Source organism: Nelumbo nucifera, chromosome 7 (assembly GCF_055504915.1).
Source record: "Nelumbo nucifera cultivar China Antique chromosome 7, China Antique-T2T, whole genome shotgun sequence".
Classification (NCBI taxonomy): Eukaryota; Viridiplantae; Streptophyta; class Magnoliopsida; order Proteales; family Nelumbonaceae; genus Nelumbo; species Nelumbo nucifera.
The window spans coordinates 25,259,992-25,282,052 of record NC_142655.1 but is presented as its reverse complement, the minus strand read 5'-3'; the positions used below and the strand labels follow the sequence as shown (position 1 = coordinate 25,282,052).

The following is a 22,061-nucleotide window of genomic DNA, read 5'->3' as shown; positions in this document are numbered from 1 at the left end:
CATTTGTAAGAAGGGGACAAGAATGTGTAAGAGTACTATGCTAGTCTCAAGAGTTTGCACAATAAACTAAATTCCTACCAGCCATTGTCAATTGATCTAAAGGTACAACCAAGGATGAAAATTTCGATATGATATGCCCCGTATCCAGTGTTTTAAAAGCGCAAGGTGCAAAGGGCCAATTTGCGCCTGAGGTGCAAGGCACAAGGCGAGCCGCGCGCCTTTTTAAGAAAGGCACAAAACTACAAAAAAAGCTAAAGATTAAAAAGTCAGAAAATTAAAAAAGAAGCCAAAAAAATTTTAAAAGATGCAAAAATTCAAAAAATATTAAACATAATGTTAATAAAAAATATAAACATAAATTTTAAAATAAATGTTTTTAAAAAACCAATTATCTAAAATTAAAATACATAGACATAACATGTAAAGCGTATTCAAATGAAAAATTTAAAATAAAAGCAAACATATAAAGCATTTTCAAGCATGTAAAATCTACAATCTCTTCTTTTCCTTAATTGCATTGCTTCAAGTAGCTAATGTGATGTAAAACATATTGCATTCTTGATTCTATGAGTCGCCTTTGTACCACGCCCCTCGAGGCAAGCCCGAACAAGTCTATATTAGGGTTTGAAATTCTTATTTCTCACATGAAAAATAATGATTTTATAACTAAAAAAAGGCAAAAAGTGCAAAATTTTAAAAAGGCGCACACCTGGGCTGAGGCGCAAGGCGCATCAGGCGCATGTGTACGTGCACCAAGTGTGTGCCTTTTGAAAGGGGTGCGCCTAGGACCTGGGCGAGGCGCCCCAAAATGCACATTGCCTGTACGCCTAGGTTTAAATCACTGCCTATATTGGGCATATCATATCATATCTTTGGGGTTCTGATACACCTGTTTACAGGTGTTTCGAACCCTCTTTTTTAATAAAAAATATACTTAGAAAGTAGAAACATTCCTAAAAACCAATTTTTGAAAAAAAACTAGAAAAATAGAATGCACATGGTTTTTAGTACTGATATGCCTCTGCCAATACATGGGTGTATCGCTACCTTGAACCTTGGGTACAACAAGAACAAAGGGATCATTTGGATGTTGCCTGGTTTCTCTCAGGACTGAGATCTGAATATGAACCAATTTGTGCACAAGTTTTGGGTAGTAGTGATATTCCTACCTTGTTAGAAGTCTTCTCTAGAGTAGAAGAGTTTTATATTCACAAACTAATAGTTCTCCCATGCTTGAGAAGTTTGCTTTAGCTGCAATCAGAGGTAGCATAGGTGTGTATGATAAGAAGTGGTGGTTGTGGAATGAGAGGTGGACATGGAGGTGGTAGAGGAGGTACTGCTAGGGGTAGAGGTGTTGGTGAACATGGTATAGTGTGTAAGTGTAACCATTATGGGTGTGAAGGACATAGCGTGAATTTTTGCTATGACCTACATGGCCCACCATCTAATGAGTCTCAAAATCTCTACATTATGGTGAGTATTCTCCTTGATAAAACTATCCAAATATTTTCACATATGATTTATTTCTTTTATAGTTAATTTATACTTTTTACTTTTTATTACATGTATATTCTTTTTTATATACATTATTAAATTTTATGTTACATTTATAGCATTTTCTACCTAAATAAAATTATAATTTTACTTAATTTACATATATTCTAATCTATTTTTCAATAAAATCTAATTTATAAATTTTTAAATGAACATTTTTCATCATATTCAACTTTTTTGTTGGACCTAAGAAGTTTGTGAGACTCTGAGAATGGATAAAAGAGTTTGAAAATTTTGTTTGGTTTTTTGTTTTATTAATAATTTCTATATTATTTTTTATTTTTTAATTAAAAAAAAAATCATAACTATCATTTTTAGTTTGTAGATTGGCTGGTTGAACCAGGTTCCATTGTCACATTGTCATGGGTGAACATATTAATTGAGATGCTATTCTCATATGCAGCATATTGAGACATAGATTAGGACATTAGTATTATTATATATAGTTAATAAGAAAAACAAACAGATTTTGGGGGTTACATGAGTTATTATGAGAGGTAACCAAATAAATAATCAAGTATTGTTTAATTTTAGAGAATGTTATAGATTAATAATATTTGTAATGTTTTATTTTTTATCAACTATAATGTTGCATAAATGAGGTGCGTCCTCACCAATTTGAGGCCCAAGGCATACACCTCATCAAATTTGAAGTAGAGGCCTCTTGTCATTTGTGCAATGTGGATGAAGCAAAGTAGTTTGGTTCTGCTTCACTGCCTCACCTTACCACCTTTCAAAACATTAGTTGGGAGATGTCTGTATATTATGTGTTGTTGCTTGTTTCTGTTACTTTTGTAAGTTATGGTCTATTGGTAAATTTGTGGTTGATGAAGGAATGCAGCACATCTACATCACAGGGTGTAGGATTTATGTGAACTATGTACAGAACACATTTCATCTATGCTTGAAATTTACCAAGCATGGTGCATGATGTGGCACATAATTATCTTGTCATTCTTTCCATCCAGTTCGCTAACTTCAATTGTGTGTTTACTTCCTTATCTAGATATTAATCTAATTGCGGTTTTATGAAATAAGATCATGGGGCTATTGATGACATTATGGTTATAAGCAATTTACTAGAAAAGATATGTTAATATCTTCAAAAAAAATCTTATTGTTCGACATCTTTGTGCAGGTTGCATAGGCCTCTTTTGTCCTTGTTTCTTGTTTGCAAAGAATGCGGAGTTTTTGGGCTCTGGAACATTGATTGGATCGTGCACGACCCATTTTATTTTGTGCGGTCTTGCCAATATCCTTTGCTGTCTTCTGACTGATGGCATTCTCTTGGGATTGCCAGGATGCTTTGTTGCATGTTATGCTTGTGGTTACCGCAGAGCATTACGGACAAAGTATAATCTGCAGGTATGCCATTGACTTTTTTTTGTAATTTTTTCTAATTAAATGAGCATTTTGCAGTCCCCCCCCCCCCCCCCCCCCCCCCCCAAAAAAAAAAAAACAACAAAAACAAAAAATAATAGGGCCAGCAGAAGTTAGTGAGTTCCTTTGTTGGCCTTGTTTGGTTATTGGGCTATGCCCAGCTTTAGGGTCATTTTTTTTCTCAATTTTGTCATCTAATTTTAAACTGGAAGTTGGTTGTTGTGAAATGATGATTGCATGTAGAACTGTACTGGTTTAGCTATTACTCTGAAACATGGACAGGACCAGGCAGTTGGACTGCATACTATGTATTTGGATTTTGGTTGCTGAACATAGTTGTCAATGCATCGCCTAGGCACCCTTGGCTAGGTGCCTTGACTTGTGACAAGGCACCCATCTAGGCGACTAGGTACCTGCCTGGGCAATAAGGCACCTCCTGTGGTGACAAAAATGACAAGGCAGGAGCCATGTTAAAATATCATCCATATTGATACATCATATTAATATGTGTGTTAATACATTCTATTATATACTATATTATCATTTATACTTCGTTTTAAAGTTTTACTGTTGAAATATAAAAGGTCCAAGGGTTTTGAGAAGAAAAAAAAAGAAAGAAATAACAGAAGTATAATGATGTTTCTTTTTCTTCTTTTTCTTTCTTGTATTCTCTCTCTCTCGCTCTTATATTGAATAAAACTACAGCTCTACCCTTGTTCTTTTTCTTTTTACTTACTTTCTATCTTAAATTTGATCATATAAAAGTTTAGCCTTCTTTGGTTGCTAATTTGATATGAAATTTCTCTATCAATATTTATTATATTAGTATTATTTTGCAAAGCATTGAAATTAATGTATTTGAAATACTTTTATCCTAGATATGATGATTTGCCATGTTTTGAGAGAAAAATGTTTAATGTTCTTAATAAACTCACTATTTTTTCAATTAATATACATGCTGAATCCTGAATGGTATATAAAACTTGGGAGATAGGTAAGCTTTAGTTTTTATTTTTTGAAATTCTTGTTGACTAGGTTACTAGGTGCCTCACTATCACCCAAATGCCTATACACCTAGACAACTATGTTGCTGAAATGGTATGAGAGTGAAGGGTATATTTGCCTATATAATGTTTTTATTATTATCAGGGGGATTGTTCATTTGATATCTTTTTTCTTTCAAATGATATAAAAATTCAAGAGTGGGGCATGACCCCTAAGTTTCCCTCCAAATATCTCTTCCTTTTCCTTACTCCACTGGTTTTTTTTGCTCTTTTATCATTGGGTCACCGTTATAGCATAACAAGTTGGTATTGGAGTGGCATTGAAGATTCTCCTGATTGACAAGACCTCATTGATGTCACTAGCTATACAGATGATGTCACTAACCATACAGTCAACCTTTAGTCTAGTTTGAAGAAAACCCTTTATTCTAATAGAGAACAAATTTAGGGACTTTTTCATGGAAAAAAGATTCTGGGTTGAAGAAATTTCAGATTTTTTATTCATTTTACAGTAGAAAAATACCAGATTTGGTTTTCTAGTTTGTACTGATTAGTGATAAGAGGTTTTTGGATGGGACTAGGTGTATTTAATCTGCCTCATATTTCTGAAAGGAGACAAGTGGTCTTGCATTTTTCTGATGCTTGAGGAAGTATTGGTAGAATTTTCTTCAAATACAAATTACCACCCAGGCCTGTTTATTGGGTATATTTGAACCATTTCTTCCTACTATGTGTGGTTGAGGAGATATCTAATAGCCCCTGACATGGTTGTGATATTTGTTTATTGCTATATGGGAGCAGTTTGATGTGTTTTATTCTCAGTCCATCCCTGAAGTCTCCCTTCTGGTAGTGGGAGTTTGTTACTATGTGAAGTAACAGGGTCAAACTTTGGCTTGAAAATTGGCTTTTGAATATGATAATAAGAGGGCTTTGGAACCTAGTGTGCTGTTTATTGGCCCATTGGTTCTTGATCCCTAGTTCTAACACTAACATGCAAATCACTACTGTGAAGTAGATGGGACATATTGTTTGGAGTGAGATCAATCAATGAGACTCTCCATAGGTGCCAAAGGAAAGTTGGGATACCCAATAGGGAAGGAACTTTATGTTCCTCAATTGTAGGAACTTTATATTGTAGGAACTTTATGTTGTAGGAACTTTATGTTCCTCAATTCAGCCAGGGAGATCTGGGATGCATTAATTGAAGCATACTACAGGTTGAGAACACTGCCAGAGTGTATCAGTTGAGAAAATAAGTGATTGATCTTCACCAGGGGATCTGTCTATATCAATGTATTTTTCTTCATTACAGTCATTGTAGAAGGAGATTGATGATTTGGAGGTGGAACAATGTATTTCATGGAAAAACAATCTCACCTAGATTGCACAACCTTGGTTTCTATTGGGAAAAAGGAGTTAGGAAGGCTGTCCAAAGTGAAGAACTTGAGGAGATTATTTGTGATTATTGTAAGAAACCTCACTATACCCAGGAGAAGTTCTAGAAACTCAATTCTCACTTGAGACCATCCAAGTTTAAGGGAGAGAAGAAAGGCTTTGCTAACCTAGTCACCACATCTCAGCAGCCTATGACTACTACTACTTAGCTAAACTAGTCACCACTCTCAGCAGCCTACAACTTCTAAGCCTTCCATTGCATTTTCCAAGTTAAGTATCCACTCCATGGCATATCATTCATCTACACTCCATTGAATCATAGACTATGGGGCTGCAAACCATATAACTGGTGTATCTTCTTTCTTTAATTCTTATTGATTAACCTCTGGTAGGGACAAAGTTTCTGTTGTCAATGGTTCACTTGCTCCCATTTGTAAGATTGGTGATATTAGACCTAATAATAATATGCTCATTGATTCTGAATTCATGTTTGTCAATTGACTACAAATCTTTTTTTTGTTAGTTGCATAAGAAGAAGATTATATGTTGTAGCTTTCTTTCCTGTCTTTTCTGGTATTCTGATATTCATGTTTCTCAATTTGGTTAGTTGCATAACCAAATTTTGAAAAAAAAATGGTGCTAGAAACTTTAATTGGGATCCAGGAGTTGATGAGGGTCTATATGGCTGTTCTATTTGGCGAGGCATTGTGAAATTCTGCAGTAAATTCCTTCTAGGTATCAGATTGAAGTTGGAAGTTGGGGATAGAATGAGTTTTCTTATGGGTTTGTGCTTTTACTGACTGGGTTTTTAGTGTCTGTATGTGGTACCTATGAGGCAGTTCAAAATATTTATGAAGTGAAACTCATGTCTATATTTCAAGTTTTTCTTTTTGCAGAGTCATGGATGGAGGAGACTGGCTATACATACTGACTCTAAAGTTGTTGTTCAGGCTTTAGAAAGAACAGATCACTGTATCCCATGGTTTAGTTTAGAGTTTTTGGACAAAGTTTTAAGACTCTTGAACGACTTTGTATATATTAACTTCTCTTATATTCCTACAACAGTTAATGTGAATAGTGCATAGGATAGCTCTGCAGGCTAAATCTTTTGATGGCCAATTAGTTTGGTGGAGTCACCCACCTAATTGGTTGGAACCTTTTGTAGCTGGTTTTTCTTAGCTTAATATTATCTCCTTTGATCTATCAAAAGAAAAAAAAAAACATTTTATTCCCTTCTTTATTAATTCTAGCTGAAAACAGAGACGCTAGAGTGATAGACAACTATGAATTACAAGGTGGAAAGGTGTCTTGGTGTCCATCCCTAAGAAGAAATCTGAACAATTGGGAAATAGAGGAGTTGGCTGCTCTTCTCAGCTTACTTAATAGACAATGGCCAAATCCAGATCAGGAGAATGTAAGAAGCTGGAAGTTGGAAAGTTTCAGGTGTTTTTTTTTTCTGTGAGATCTTGTTACTTACAACCAATTTAGATTCAGACTGGGGATATCTCTTTCTCTCTCTCAATGATGTTGGTTCTTAGTTTCTCATTGTATGAAGTGCATTTGGAAGAACTGGTTGTTATTAGTCTTCAGTACGTAAATTGATCTGTTGGGATGCAGATACCTTTGGCCATTCCTCAGACTTTCAGAGTCCAGACCAAGTCCATCACCTACATCATTGATGATGTTGGTTTGTAGTTTCTTGTTATATGAAGTGTGTATGGAAACAGAATTGGTTGTTATCAGTCTTGAGTATGCCCATTGATCCCTTGAGATGTGGATATCTTGTGGTGTCTCAATAAAGCCTATTGTTTTCCTTAAAGTTGTTCTGATCATTTGTTGGCTATTTGTTGGCCTTGGAGTCATCAGATAAGTTCTATTGTAAGTTTGAACAAGTGTGTGATTGGTTGTTTCTTCCATAATGTCTGTTTTGAGTGGTATTTCAGATAACCATACTAGCTCTGATTGGTTGCAATGTTTGTTTGGTATGGGTGATCATCCTGGGATTGAAGTCACTACTGTGAAGCTTACAGCAAAAATTGCTTGGAGATGTCACCACCTGTTAGAATATACAGGAGTGGTTATGGTGTCACACAAAACAAGGACATATGAATAGGAATTCCCAATGAAGAAGATCAAACGTTTGAGAAGTGGGATGCATTGCTGTTGGATTCCATGCTTCTCCATTTCAGTAGGAAGGATCTCCTATATAGTTATTGGGTGGGCAGCGGGATTGGCCCAATGGTTAGGGAAGCTTTGGCTTATCTCTTTAGCATAGCATTATTTACATAAAAATTAATATAAAGTTGGCTTGTTATTGATAAAAAATATCAGTAGTAACTATTTATTCCTTGGGACTGCTAAGGAGATTTCGGATCTTCTAGTGGAAACTTCCTCTTAAAGGAAGAATATTGCTTGTATCTACCAGTTAAGGCAGGAATTTGCATATATTTGTCAGGAAGAGAGTATATACACTCCAAAGCTTCTGTTTGGTGAAGGGCTACTATCAGTTCGTTGAGCGAGAATGTGTTGTAGATGGGAAGAAGTCTTAATTAGAAGATGGAGAATATAGAATATGAGTTTTTAGCCTGATTGAATTCAGAGTTCAAGTTAATATGGTGCAGATTTTGAGTGAGAGGAGTTACCTACTGTAGGCCAGTTTTAGGCCTTGATGAAAAGTTAAGAAAGCAGGGAAATGGTTATCTAAAATAATTCCATTCCTAAAAGATCATCAATATCAAGAAGAGTAAATCATCAGAAACCTACAAGTACTCTAGTAATGAAGAATTGGCGTTTGATTACTGGCATTGGAAAAATCATGCTAGAGATGAATGTTTTGACTTGCATGGGTGGTCACGTGGGTGTTGAAGTCAGAAGAAGCATGCAAATAATGCATCTAAAGAAGAGCCAAGTGGTACTTCTCCTTAACCAATTCAGTCTCCTCTCCCCACAAGGGACAGAATTTTTTTGAGAAAAAGAGTAACTTGATATTAAAAGGACAAAGGAGAGTACATGAGATGATGTACAGAGGCCACACACAGGTTACAAGGGCATAAGACTAGCACTATAAAAGCTCTCCCTGTGTGTGCCAGGTTTGGCTAAACTATCTGCTACAGAGTTCAACTCCCTGGGGATCCAGAATAATTTTACATTCAAGTAAAACAACAGATCTCTAGCCTCGTCCAAGTAGTGAGCCAGTCTCCAAGGCATGCCTTGCTTCTCCCCAAGCCATTTTATTGTGTTGCTTGAATCACCTTTGACTACCAAGTCAGACTAGACTTCTAGTAATACACAGGCCATTTTGTGCAGCTAAAACCTCAGCCATGGAGTCTGCAGCCCTAACTGGACCACTAAAACACCACAAAGGACTTCCATCCTTCCTCTTAAAAACACCGCCAATTCCAGCTAATCCCAGATTCCCAAGAACACTTCCATCGAACTACAGAGTCACTTCCTCCCCTTCTCTTAACTTGGGGGGAGGGGGCTTATAGCATTTAAATTGCGTAAAAAATATGAGAAGTTAGATCTTCCATTGATCTAACTTTGTTATTGAAAATGCAATTATTTTGTTCTTCCCAAACGCCCAACATAACTGCTTGAGCCACCGTGTTACAATAGATTCTCCCTCTTTTACCTAACCCATCTCCTTGCCATTGCCTTGGGAAATCTTCAATGTGAGCAGGAAAAACCCAGCTTAGCCAATGAGGTTTAAGAAATGACACCAGATGTTCCTTGTTTCCAAACAATGAAGCAGGAGGTGTTCAGCTGATTCACCATAACTGAGGCCAAGTGTGCAGACATGGTGGGAGATGCACAGTCTACTTTTGTGCTTTTTTCTGTAATAAATCACAAGTATTTATCCTTTTCAAGCAAGCCTCTGAGACAAAAAAAGAAACTCTAGTAGGTATGCGGGCAATCCAAACTCTTCTAGAAGGAAGCCCAGAGTTTAAGTCCCCCCTACACCAAGGTCTTGAAAAAGGAATTTATTGAGAACTTTCCAATAGGATGGAGCTTCCAGATTCTTTGGTCTAGGTTTGAAGGGGAGAGGTAGACTCTCCTTAAAGTTTGTGTCAAACTTGCAAATCAGCAATCTCTACATCCCTTAAGGATCTTCTTAAGTTTATGTTCCAGCTTAATGCAAGAGGTGGATCTGAAATACAGGATGCTGTGGTGGCTTCTTGGTTTTGGGGAAGGTTAAACTATCGAGGTTAAGTGTTAGCTAAAGCATTTTTCCCCACCAGAGGCCAGTCCAAAACATAATTTTAGCCTCATTCCCTACTTTATATCTAATAAAAGAGATAAAGGAAAAATAAATGAAGCAAATGCCTTTCCAAGGGTTGTTGGCTCCAAGGTTCGAAATATCGTTATGTATCGACCGATACGTATCGCATTGGGACCTTCCCGATATGCCCCTACAGGGGGTGTATCGGGTCAGGCCATGGTTCAGAGGGTAGCCGGGACTTGAACCGACCCATCTGAACCGGTTTTGAAAAAAAATAAATAAAACACAAAAAAAAGCACCGATACGCCCTACCAGTGTATCGGCTTGTATCAATATTTAGAACCTTGGTTGGCTCTCACTTGATTCAAGGGAACCTTGCTATATCCACCCCCATCCCACAAGAAATCCCACTGCAACTTTTCAGTTCTGTTTTTTGACCTTGGCTGGAATCTGAAAAAGCAAAAGATAATAAGTTGGAAGATTAGCTAGTGAGACCTTGATTAAGGTGAGCCTTCCCCCTTTTGAGAGGTAACCCTTCTTCTACATGGCCAATCTCTTTTCACAATTTTCCACCACCAAATAAGAAATGAGAAAGTTCTCCAATTTACATCCTAGAATCTCCTTAAAACTGTGAATCAAGCTTTCACTTGTATTTATTCCCGCAGTATTGCTCTCAAAATAGTTTACTTTAAGGCTCGTGACCAAGGTTCAAAATATCATTACATATCGGCTGATACGTATCGTATCGGGGCCTTCCCGATACTCTCCTACAGGGGGTGTATCAGGTCAGGCCATGGTTCAGAGGGTAGCTGGGACTTAAACAAACCCCTCTGAACCGGTTTTGAAAATAAATAAATAAAACACAAAAAAAAGCACCGATACAGGCCGATACACCCTGCCGGAGTATCAGCTATATCGATATTTAGAACCTTGCTCGTGACCATTTCAAAACAAGTGATTACCTTCTTTAAATTATTGATGTTCTCCAGATTTGCCTCCAAGAACAAGATATCGTCAGCAAAAAGCAAATGAGACAAATGAGCAGCTTCCCTTCCAACTTCAAACTCTCTTTAACAAACCAAGACTTTTTGCCTTCTCAATGAAATAGCTGAGGATGTCTACAACCAAAGTGAAGAGAAAGGGGGAAAGGGGATAGCCTTGTCTTAGACCCCGACCCACTTGAGAATAACCTTGAGGCTCTCCATTTACCAACATTGAGAATCACACAGAATTGAAGCACCCTTTCATCCAACACACCTCTGCTTCCAAATCTTCTTAACACTCCAAGATATTTTGAACACAATCCGATTCGACTTTATCATAAGCTTTCTCCAAATCAAGTTTTATGACCACTTCAGGCTTGCCTCTTTGTCTTCTATATTCTACACATTCATTGGCCACTAAAATGCTATCAATGATCTGTCTACCTTTTACAAAAGCATATTGGTTGCTAGGAATTAAATCTCCCAACTCCTCCCTTAACCTACCTGCCAGAACTTTAGCCACAATTTTGTAAATGCTTCCAACTAGACTAATTGACCTAAAGTCCTTCACTTTCAGGATGCCTTCTTTCTTGGGAATTAAGGTAATGAAGGTTGAATTGTTGCCTTTATTTATAATGGCTGAATTAAAAAAGTCTATGAACACTTCCAACAAGTCCAACTTTAAGATATCCCAACATACTTGGTAGAAACACAAAGGGAAGCCATCCGGCCCAAGAGCCCTGTCTCCATCCATACTAAAGACCACCTCTTTGACTTATTGTTCATCAAATTCCCTTTCCTTCCATTCCTGCTTCTCCAATAGACAACCACCTCCCTAGTTAACCAAAGAAAAGGATCTGTTGTTGCTCTTGGTGTACAAATCCTTAAAGAAGGAAAGGAACTTCTCCACAATCTCCTCTTGATCTTCCACCTCTCTTTGATCCACCTCCAATTTTGAGATGTAATTTTTTCGTCTTCCTGCAACATAACTATTAAAGAATCCAGTATTATTGTCTCCCTCCTTCAACCACTTTACAATAGATCTTTGCCTCCAATACACTCCTCCCTCCTAATTTCTCACTCAAATAGCTTTTAATAACTTCCTGTCCACCATTTCCTTTTTAGTTTCCTGAGGATGATGATGTCTGGGTTTTCCCTCTTAACGGTGGCTTTTCCCTCTCTAAATAAGTGGAGAAATTCTGTCTCGTCTAGGACAGCATTGATAAACAGCTTGATCTTCTTCAGCCTTTTCTCACACAGGTACTCATTTTGCTAACGTTTCAACTCCACTATTGGCACCCTTGTACTCATTAATTTAGGTGCTTCTAATGCTAGGAATAAGAGTAGCGATATGAACAATTGAACATTATGAATGATATTATAATAAAGCTTCCTTGTCTTTTTTGTCACCTAGGCAGGTGCCTTGTTGCTATAAACGAGGTGTTTAGGTGAGATGCCCAGCCAAGGGAACCTAGGTGATGCCTTGACAAATATTATGTATAGAGTAAGAGAGTCTAAGAAAGGAGAAAAATAGAGAACAAAGAACAAAGGGAGAAATTTTTGCATGAATGAGTTGGCTTATGCCTACTCTTTCCATTGATATTTATATGAGAATGAGTTGACTCACATCCAGCATACTCAACTTGCTAAGAATGTCTACAAACCTGGCCTTGAGAAAAGCTTGGGTAAGAAAATTAGCAAACTGCTCTTAAGTCTTCACATAAGGCAAATTTCTTGGCTGTCCACTTTCTCATGTATAAAACGCTAGCCTACCTCCATGTGCTTGGCACAGTCATGCTCATCATCATCATCATCATCATCATCATCTAAGCCTTATCCGAACTATATGGGGTTGGCTCCTTGAATCCTGTTTTGTAACTCCATTCTGTTTAATGTCATATCCACTGCTAAGTTATCAGTGCTTAAATCATTTCTTACTACTTCAGCCCATGTCCTTTTCTAATGGATACTGTGGTGGTCTTTTATGCATGTGGCCAAACCATCTAAATCTACTTTCTCTCATTTTATCACTGTTGGAGCAATGGAGCTACTCTTAAGTTCCATCTAATGACTTCATTGTTGATCCTATCCTTCCAGTTTTTCCATTCATCCATCTTTCTATACAGTATACACATTTCTGCCACACTCTTTTTTTGGACATGTTTCCTTACAAATATTTTATAGAATTTTCCTTTTAATCTAAAGCAGTATTCACCTATCACATACTCCAGATGCACTCTTCCATTTTGCTCGTTCTACACCAAGTCCACGGGTGACATCCTCCTCAAGCTCTCCCTTGTTATGAATTATTGAACCGAAGTAGTGGCAAAGATCACATTGAGTTGTCTCTTGGTCTCCAGTCCTAAGTGTACCCTAAGCCTGGTGTAATCATGCCAGATAGGATTATGAGCAATATCTGTTACAGTCTTATTATCACAATACAGTCTCATAGACTAATCAACATCAACTCCCAAACCAATTAAGACAGGTAACATGTTCTACCCATAATAATTCAGAAATACTATGCGTCACCATCAGCCAATGTTTTGAGTGGCAAGGGGATCAGAGAGTCTGGTGTCCTAGGTTCAGGAGATCTTTGCTAGAGGGAGAGTTGGAGGAATGCATTTATTTGCTGGAAAAACTGGAAGGCATTAAGGTTACAGACCATTCAAGAGATGAGCTGTGGTGGAATGAGTGTTTTAATGGCAAATACACAGTCAAATCATGCTATTTAGCTTTGTGTAAAGATTATCTGGAGCTTGATCAGAGTGCAGGTATCTGGGATAACCCAGTGCCCCCTAGGGTGGAAGCTTTAGCTTGGCTTATTTCTATGGATAGTGTACTCACTGCAGATCACCTTAAGAGCAGAGTTTTCTGTCTTGCTAGTAGGTACCACTTATGCAGAGAGCAAGAGGAATCTGTGCGTCACCTGTTCATCCATTGTAAGGTGACTGCTTTCATCTAGAAGCTGTTTTCTGCATTATTTAGGGTGAGATATATCCAACCTGGTTCCCCTGCTCAGTTCTTTTCTTTGTATCCAAAATTCAGAGGTGGTAAAAAGGCTAAGCTGCATTGGTCCTGCATTCCTTTTGTGGTTTGCTGGTGCGTATGGAAGGAAAGGAACAGGAGATGTTTTGAAGACAGATGCTGGAGTTTGAAGAAATTAGTGGCAGCTGTTGGCAAAGTTTCTGCTGACTGGGTGCTGGTTCACCCTGAATTTTCTCAGATAAAAAAAGGAGATTTAGAGGAAAGGTTTTGGGAGGTGCCAGAATTACAAGCCTGTGACTTTTATAGTTATTTTTGTTGATGTTTGTTGTTCCATTAGTTTTTTCTTTTCCAAGTATATGGGTGGGTGCTGCCTTGACGCCCTATCTAGATGCACCTGTTTTTTGCTTTCATTAATAAAATCTTCCTCTTTTACTTATCAAAAAAAAAAAATCTCTACATTTAGCCTTGGCACTAGACCTGGTCACCACAGATTTCTTCTTACCCATATAACTAGAATCTCTCCAACTACAGTACAATATCCTGAGGTAAATCTTCTATCATCTATTGAACACCCAACTGGCATTTCTATATGCATCTACTTGAAAATAGCCATAATTAGCAAATAATTGGCCTTAACCTGAAATAGCCTTCAAGTAGTGAAGTATCCTTTTAGTTAGGGATGGCAACAGGGCAGGTTTGGGGAGGGTTTTGTAAATTCTAGACTCTACCCATCTCCCTAAACCTCCCAACCCGTACCCTCCCCCAAACCAATAGTGGGTTGGATTTCCAAAACCCCAACCCTCCCCACACATGAAAATGCAAAACCCTCCCTGACCCTACCCTCATTTGAGGGTGGACGGGTTGGGTTGGCAGGCTTGTTCTAGAACCTGCATCTAATTTCCTTTTATTTTCTGTTATATATGAGCAATAAACAAATAAAATAACATGAACAAACATCAAATTTTCCAATTAGTTGATTAAAACATGTAGAAAACAAATAAACTATCAATTATCCTTCACATAAAATTCAAAATATTTATTAAACTCAACACCTTATACATTAGTACATATGCCTATGCGGGTTGGGGAAGGTTGGGCTTAGCTAATACTGTACCCTACCCGTACCCGTATGGGTTGTAAAATCCCAAAAGGCAGGTACCCACCAGGTAGGGTAGGTGATCTTTTCCAGTATCCTACCCCGTGGGTACCCCACCCATTGTTAATAGTACTCTCAATATGCAAAATTTCAATATTGAGAGTTTTTAACAGCTGTCTTATCACATCATCTTTTATCATAAAAATATTGAAATCTAACAACTCCCCTAAAATATCATATCATATTGATGGCCCCAACTCCCAAGATACAATAATATGATATGCCTGATATTGTATCAATACTTCGAACCTTGAGTTTACTTAATCTCTATGGCTCTTGGATGATTAGGACGATTGAAGTTCATGCATAAAAGGCCACCAACTGCGCCAGTTAGAAGAAGTAATTTGTTACACATTGAAGGGGCTAGAAGAGCTCGGGGTAGATCAAAAAGGATATGGTAGAAGTAGTAAGAAATGATTTAAGCATTAATAATATAACAGTGGACATGGATTTAAATAGAATGGATTGGCAAAGCAGGATTCGTGTAGCCTACCCCATATAGTTGGGATAAGACATGGATGATGATGATGATGCTGATGATATTCGTGCTGTGTGCCTTTTCCTTAAAGCTGCTGCAGCACCTTCTGATTCTTTGCCAATTCTGTAGGTATGGTGGCACTTTTTCAAGCTGTTTAATCAACCCTGGGTTATTCCTGGTGACCTTTTAAGTTTAATAAATGCTTATCGGACTACAGTTACTGGATAAAGGAATGGTTTCTTTGGAATTTACTCCTCTATATATGCCGTTTTTTGGAGTATTTGGAGAGAGAGAGAGAGAGATTGCTCTCTTTGAAGGGAAGAGTTATAATGTCCATGTTGTAACTGGGGTAATTGAATGAACCATCTTTTCTTGGACATCCATTTTATAGGAGTTAGAATGGACCCAATTTTCAGACTTTGTAATGGGTGGGAATTCAATTGCTTTTGGCTCTTAGATAGTCCTGTATTTGTATTTGGGGCTCGGTTTTTCTTCTATTACATTGTAGTTTTGTCTTGAGCCGTTTCTTCCTTTTATTTTACCTGATAAAATCTTATAGAAATAAAATATATTTGTTCTGATTTGCTGCACAGGAAGCACCTTGTGGGGATTTAACTACTCACCTGTTCTGCCACCTGTGTGCGATCTGTCAAGAATATAGGGAGATCCGTGACAAATCAGGAAATTCTAATCAATCCGATCTTAAACTTGCGGTTGTGACTGCCCCACCTGTACAGACAATGGGGTCGGGTTCAGAGAAATGATGCTGCACATTTATTTATAGGTTAAGGTTCCTTCCCAAATTCTTGCCAGATTCTCTCTCTCTAGCTTTTCCTGTGAGCGTATGTATACTTGTATCAATTATATTAGAGGTCATGATTTTATTTTACTTTGTTTATTTCGTGCGTATTATTAGTTCGTTGCACCGAGTCGTTTCTATGAAACATTTTGGATTTACACGTACAGAATCAGGTTCAGTTTTATGGGAAATATAATGTTATTTTGAAAGTTTCTACTTGATTTAAGTTCCATGGATCTAGACTCCTAATTGGGCAAGTATTTATAATTTTATATTTCTACCAACTATGGATAACTACATTTGTATTTTAGTGTTGCTTACACTCACATGGATGACCCACCATTTGGTGATCATGTGCATTTAATTTGCTGTTTTATTGTTTTCGTCTTGGTTATCTTATGATCATTTTCTTTGAACTTCGCCTCTTAAGTCTTATCAACTGGCGAAAATTGTGTCCCTGGGATGAAGAATACCTTGGTTGTCCAATAATTCCCATGGAATGCTTTAGGTATTCCATAACGCTATGTTTGATTTGAGAGAACGAGGCATGAAAAGAAAAGGTTCAAAACATCAACGTGCACAATATGTATTGCATATTATACAATTCAAGAGGTGGGCGACAAGTCATAACTCCTACGAGAATGAGAGAGCGAAATGGAACTGAAACAGAAGAGAAGCTACCTGCAATCCGACACGGAGCAATGTGCCAAGGAAGTGGGGAATTAGACTCCAACATAGGGATGGCAATTTTTACCCAACCCGGTGGGTACCCGCTCCTCTGATGGGGTGGGTTTTTTTGCTTGAAGGATGGGTTTTGGGGCAGAGATAGGTTTTGGAAGTCTACAACTTATACAGGTATGGTATTAGGCTAAACCCGGCCCTCCCCGACCCGTATATTGTTGGAAAGCATATAAACTTTATGTATTGGAAATTATGTTGTTTATTTGTGTTATTTTACTTTTTTTTTCTTCGGGGCTACTCAACAGGGGTAGCTCATTCCCTTTCCCTTAACCCTCCCCAACCACTGTTTGTGTTATTTTACTTATTTATTGCTTACATATGACAAGAAATAATGTGGGCTTCAAACCCAATCCACACCCCTACCCTTGAAAGTAGGGAGGGTTTAGATTCTCAAAATCCAACCTGCTACAGTTTTGGGGTGGGTATGGGTTGGGAGGTTTAGGGAGGCAGATAAGGTTTAGAATTTACAAAACCCTCCCCAAACCTGTTCCATTGTCATCCCTATCCAACAAGAACTAGATAATACCCATAACATCTCCTTCATTGATGAGGCCTTTAAAATTATGTGAGAAGGGCAAAAAAAGAGCCTCCTGAAAAGCTAAAGCATTAGTGGCAGTTGGCGAAGTAGGTTCACTTTAGGTAAAAACATCAGTTGCTTGATCCATCACTCTCTTGAACTCCCTGAGTTGCATGAGCAAAAGTGAGGGGAAAAGTCAGCTTTCTATCGAAAATAAGGCGGTTACGAGCCTTCCAAATGTGCCATAAAACCAAAGAGATCGGCATCAATTCCTCTCAACCTTGTTGGCAAGAAGCTTGGCAATAATCATCTTGTAAGAAACATTACAAAGTCTGATAGACCAAAAGTCTGCTAGAGTTGAAGGAGATTGGTTCTTAGAGATTAGCACAACGTATGCGTCATTTATAGAAGTGATTTATCGTTAAAGGCCTTAGAAACAATCTCATAGAGATCCTAGTGTATGATGTTCCAACTGGATTGATTGATACAACAAAACACGTAAACCATCAGGTCCCAAAGCCTTAAGGGCACCCATGGAGAAAACTACATGTTTAATCTCCTATAATGAGGAGTACATTGACAACATGGGTGAACAAATTATCATGATTAATCAAATATTCAACCTCTTCCGAGGTGAAGAGAGATTGAAAGTAAATTGGTAAGATACCTCATCAGCATCTATGGTCCAAGAAGAATCCTGGCATTGAAGAGTGATGATCTGGTTATGGGCTTTCCTTCTCTTGACATGGAAAATGAGTATTAAGGTGTCCAGCCAATCATGGGCCCAATAAATTTTGTCCATTTCAACAAGGTTTCCCTTACTTGGAAATGAGGGCCCACTCTTCCTGGATGGAAGCTTACGAAGGAGCAAGAACTTGAATAATTTCTAGCTGGTGAGAAATTTCAACCATACAAACTTTCAAACTGCCTATAACTGTTTCATTCCAATTCTTAAGGTGAGATTTGCAATTAGGGAAATCTATGGTTTGACACCCTCAAATTTTTATTGAATTTCTGGTTTTATTTTCCCAAACCCCCATCTATGATAGGTACCCTTTCTTGTATTTTGATAGCCTGTCACTGATTTCAATTGTAAGGTGAAGGAATCAATGGAAACCTCTTGCAATAAAGGAATGCCCACTCTGATAGTTTCTCAGGCTTGCTTTGAAAAGCTTCAAATCTAACAACAGAAGGGTGGGTGCAATGCTTGACCATGTTAGGAGTGATAAGAATCAGGCAGTGCTCACTTGCAATACAAGAGAGGTGATTCACCTGAGCTCCACCAATACACTCTCTAACTAGGAATTGCATATCACACTTGTTAGACCAAGTATAAGCTAGTGTCCTACATTCATCCAAGCTCGATTAACCCCCTAGTATTTGATCAAATTTGTGAAATATAAGTGTGACAATAAGGTTTGGTAAAAGGATGATGTAACACACAATAAATTGTTCCAAGTTAAGTTTTTGGCAGACTTGAATGGGCAGCCCTAAAAACCAACCATAGTCCAAGACTGTCTAGGCCAGGGCAAATAATATCAGTCACAATGAAGTTGTTAGATACGCCGAGAATTTTCACATTGATATCAGAACACCATAGTAACTATAAACCACCAGCAATAGCAGCACAGGGAACCACATGATAAAATCATAATTGTGGAATTCATTTAACAACTTTGCGGATTTTTTAGTAGAAGACTTAGGGGCTGTTTTGTACTGTGGTCTTTTATTTTAATAAATATTTTATACTTTTTATCTTGAAAAACAAGAGAGTGGTTGATAAACATTTCTTGTTCAATGTTGTTTGACAGCTAGGCGCCATATAAGCTCGACAGTAAATAAATGAATGGTGTTGGGGCAACATTAAAAATGGTGTTTCCTCTAACGGTTAACTCTCACACAAATTGAGAAAACGTTTATTTAATAAATAATATTACCAAATAATGATGTTTCCCCAATGCCTATATGGCGAAGACCTGGCATTATTTTTCAAATAAACAGCCACAGAACCAAACACCATCTTAGCCTTATCACATGCTTGATGTTGAGAGTCTTGAGACTACGAACATGAGAGGGCCCACCTCGGCCAACAATAGAAGTGGTTGCATGCTTTTGCGCTTTGGGCTTACAAGCAGCTCCCCAATTTTCCTGGTGCTAAAGATAAAGGTTGTGGGATTTCATCCAGCTTTAGTGGGAGTCTCATTTTCTGAGCTGGAGAAAGCATGATAATAGGCTTCCCTTGGGTCCCCATATATGTAAGAGCTGAAATCTCAGGCATAGGGGAATTTCTAGAGGGTAAGGGTTAGCTGAGCGTGTTGGCTGTTCAGCACAATAATAAAATACATGAAACCCACACCTTTGCCATGAATTTATTACTAGCGTGGAATATTATTATTGGTTCAACAGCCCGTTAAACAGCCATCACATTTAGCTAATCCCAATTAATTTCTAGAACCCACGAGTTCCAGATTACTCTCATTGTGGGCAAGAAATCTAGGGTGGTGCGATTGACCAGAGGTGTTGTCGTCGAACCCCATTTCACTGAAGGCCAACTTCCCACTAACTCTTGTGCAGTTGTATGCTCGATCGCTTCTAGGGTGTCATTCAATCTCAGTGTAGATTGAGAATCACAACTCCCACCAGATACTCCACTTGGATTTTAATATTAGCCAGATGCAGTTGGTATTGCAAAATGGTTCCTGGTAGCGACCAATTTGGCTGGGGTTTGGACCATGATGCAAGAGTTATAGTGAATGTGAAGGAGAGCTTGGAGTTGGTCCTTTACTATCCACTGGGGTTTTAGGAGTAGTTGTAGCTGGTATATGTTGCAAAATGGTTCCTGATAGCCATTGGTTTGGTTGAGGCTTAGACCTTGATGTGAGAATTGTAGTGAACACGAAGGAGGGTGAGAGTCTAGACTTGGTCCTTTACTATTGGATCCTTAATTAGTATTGGAAATGGCATAAGAAGATCCAATTTCAACTTGCAAACCTCCATTTCATGACCTAGTTTGCCACAAAAGAAACAAAAGGCTCAAAAAGTTTCTCATTGAGAGTTCAACATCAATGGAATGAATCACTATTGATGTCAAGGTGTTAGGTGAGGACCCTGAATAGTGGCTATGTATTATTTATTTTGCAAATCGATGTAAAAAACTACTTAAAATCCGCTATCACTAATTTTTGCAGTTTCCATTAAAGAAAGCATCTCAAGGATATTCCCTTTGTTTGTCAAAGTAGTAAATCCTACAACAAATTAACAATGATCAACAGTCCGAATACCATCTTAATTTGCTCCAGCATGCCCAGTTATTGGCCCAAGAAATACCTTACTAGTTGACATGCCAACAGCAAACAAATTCGATACTTGGCATATAGTATCATTAATACGTCTAGGAACTAGGGTGTCCATGGAAAACCAAAAAAACCAAACTGAACTGAGAAAATTGAATCAGAAAATGTAGTTAATCGAACCAAACTGATCGATTCGGTTTTGATTTGGTATTTTTGGAAAACTGAAGGATCAGTTCAATTTTCGGTTAACCTACAAAAAACCGACAGTTAACTGAGCCAATAGGTATATATATATTAATATATGTCACATATTTTATATATATATATATATATATAAATATATACATATATTATATTTATAATATATTATATATCATTTATTATTTATAATATAATATTATACATATATTTATAATATATATTATAAATATAAAAAACCGAAGAATTGAATCAGTCAAAAATCAAAAACGATGAACCGATTAACTGGTGGTACTGGTTCTGTTTCGGTTTAGAGAAATGGAAAAAACCGGTAGTACCCGTTCAATTTGCAAAAATTGCCCATTATTTAGTTAACCAAACAGTGGACACCCCTACAAACAACAATCCAACTACTCCATTTATCGAAAGGTCGACGAGCATATTAAAAATCGTTCGGTTTAGTATTTCATAAACAGACATACTTATACTTTGATTCTAACCTTCGCAATTGAGACAAATTGCTCCACCCTTAAGTCATGTCAATCTAAGTAGAACAAGTTGCCCAAGTTTATCCACAGACTAAGAACATTTAATCTACATTCCAATTATTAATATTTCTAATCATGATTCTCTTATGTAGAATATGGGCTATTACACATAAATACACCTAATAACACATGTAATAAACCAATAAACTGAATTTTTATTCATAATAAAAATAGTCAACATCAAACATTGGACCTTGGGGTGTAAACTATCAATAGATTGTATAATAATCTATTATTCCCATATCTTCTACGTGGTAAAACATTTAGTATGGCTTATTTTCCTTTTCCTTTAAACTATTAATTTATTTATTTCTCCTCGTTCCATCTTCCTTCATTTATTAAATCACTCACTCTCAATCTTGGTTTGCAGTTTTGCACCTTACTTTTTCCTCCAAATAAAATTGTCTTTAACTTTCTCTGGAAACTGTTTCCACCAGAGAGAATGATTTGATGTCAATTTAGCTTCATACCAAAAGATCTTCAAATATTTGGCCTTAATTGCTTTGACTCACAATGCTTCCCCCTCATTAAATAATCTCAAAAATGCTTCAGGATTGAGCCTTGATTTCATTCTTCAATTCTCTTTAGATCTAACCCTCCCTCCTTTATGGACATTTTAAGTTTCTTCCCTTGTTTCCTTGACCACCAAAAATTTCTTTTGACCTCTTACATTTCTTTTTTCGTAATTTTCTTTGTTAATAAGTTTGTGTTAATGTAATTAATAAACTGGCGTAGCTCGAGCAACTGACTGCACCAAATTTGTTCTTCTTGACTAAGAGCTTTTGCTTTCTAGGCATCTATTTTATTT

General features: G+C 37.4%; 1 protein-coding gene across 1 annotated transcript in view; it reads left to right on the top strand.

The window, feature by feature from the left end:
- LOC104593462 (PLAC8 family protein) overlaps nucleotides 1-16,282 on the top strand; it is a 28,917-nt gene extending 12,635 nt beyond the window's left edge. Inside the window, exons 4-5 of the mRNA XM_088892081.1 lie at nucleotides 2,693-2,919; nucleotides 15,751-16,282. Coding sequence (XP_088748207.1) covers nucleotides 2,693-2,919; nucleotides 15,751-15,921 — 398 coding nt within the window. The 3' untranslated portion in view covers nucleotides 15,922-16,282. The remainder of the gene's footprint in view (nucleotides 1-2,692; nucleotides 2,920-15,750) is intronic.
- Nucleotides 16,283-22,061: the final 5,779 nt, after the last annotated feature.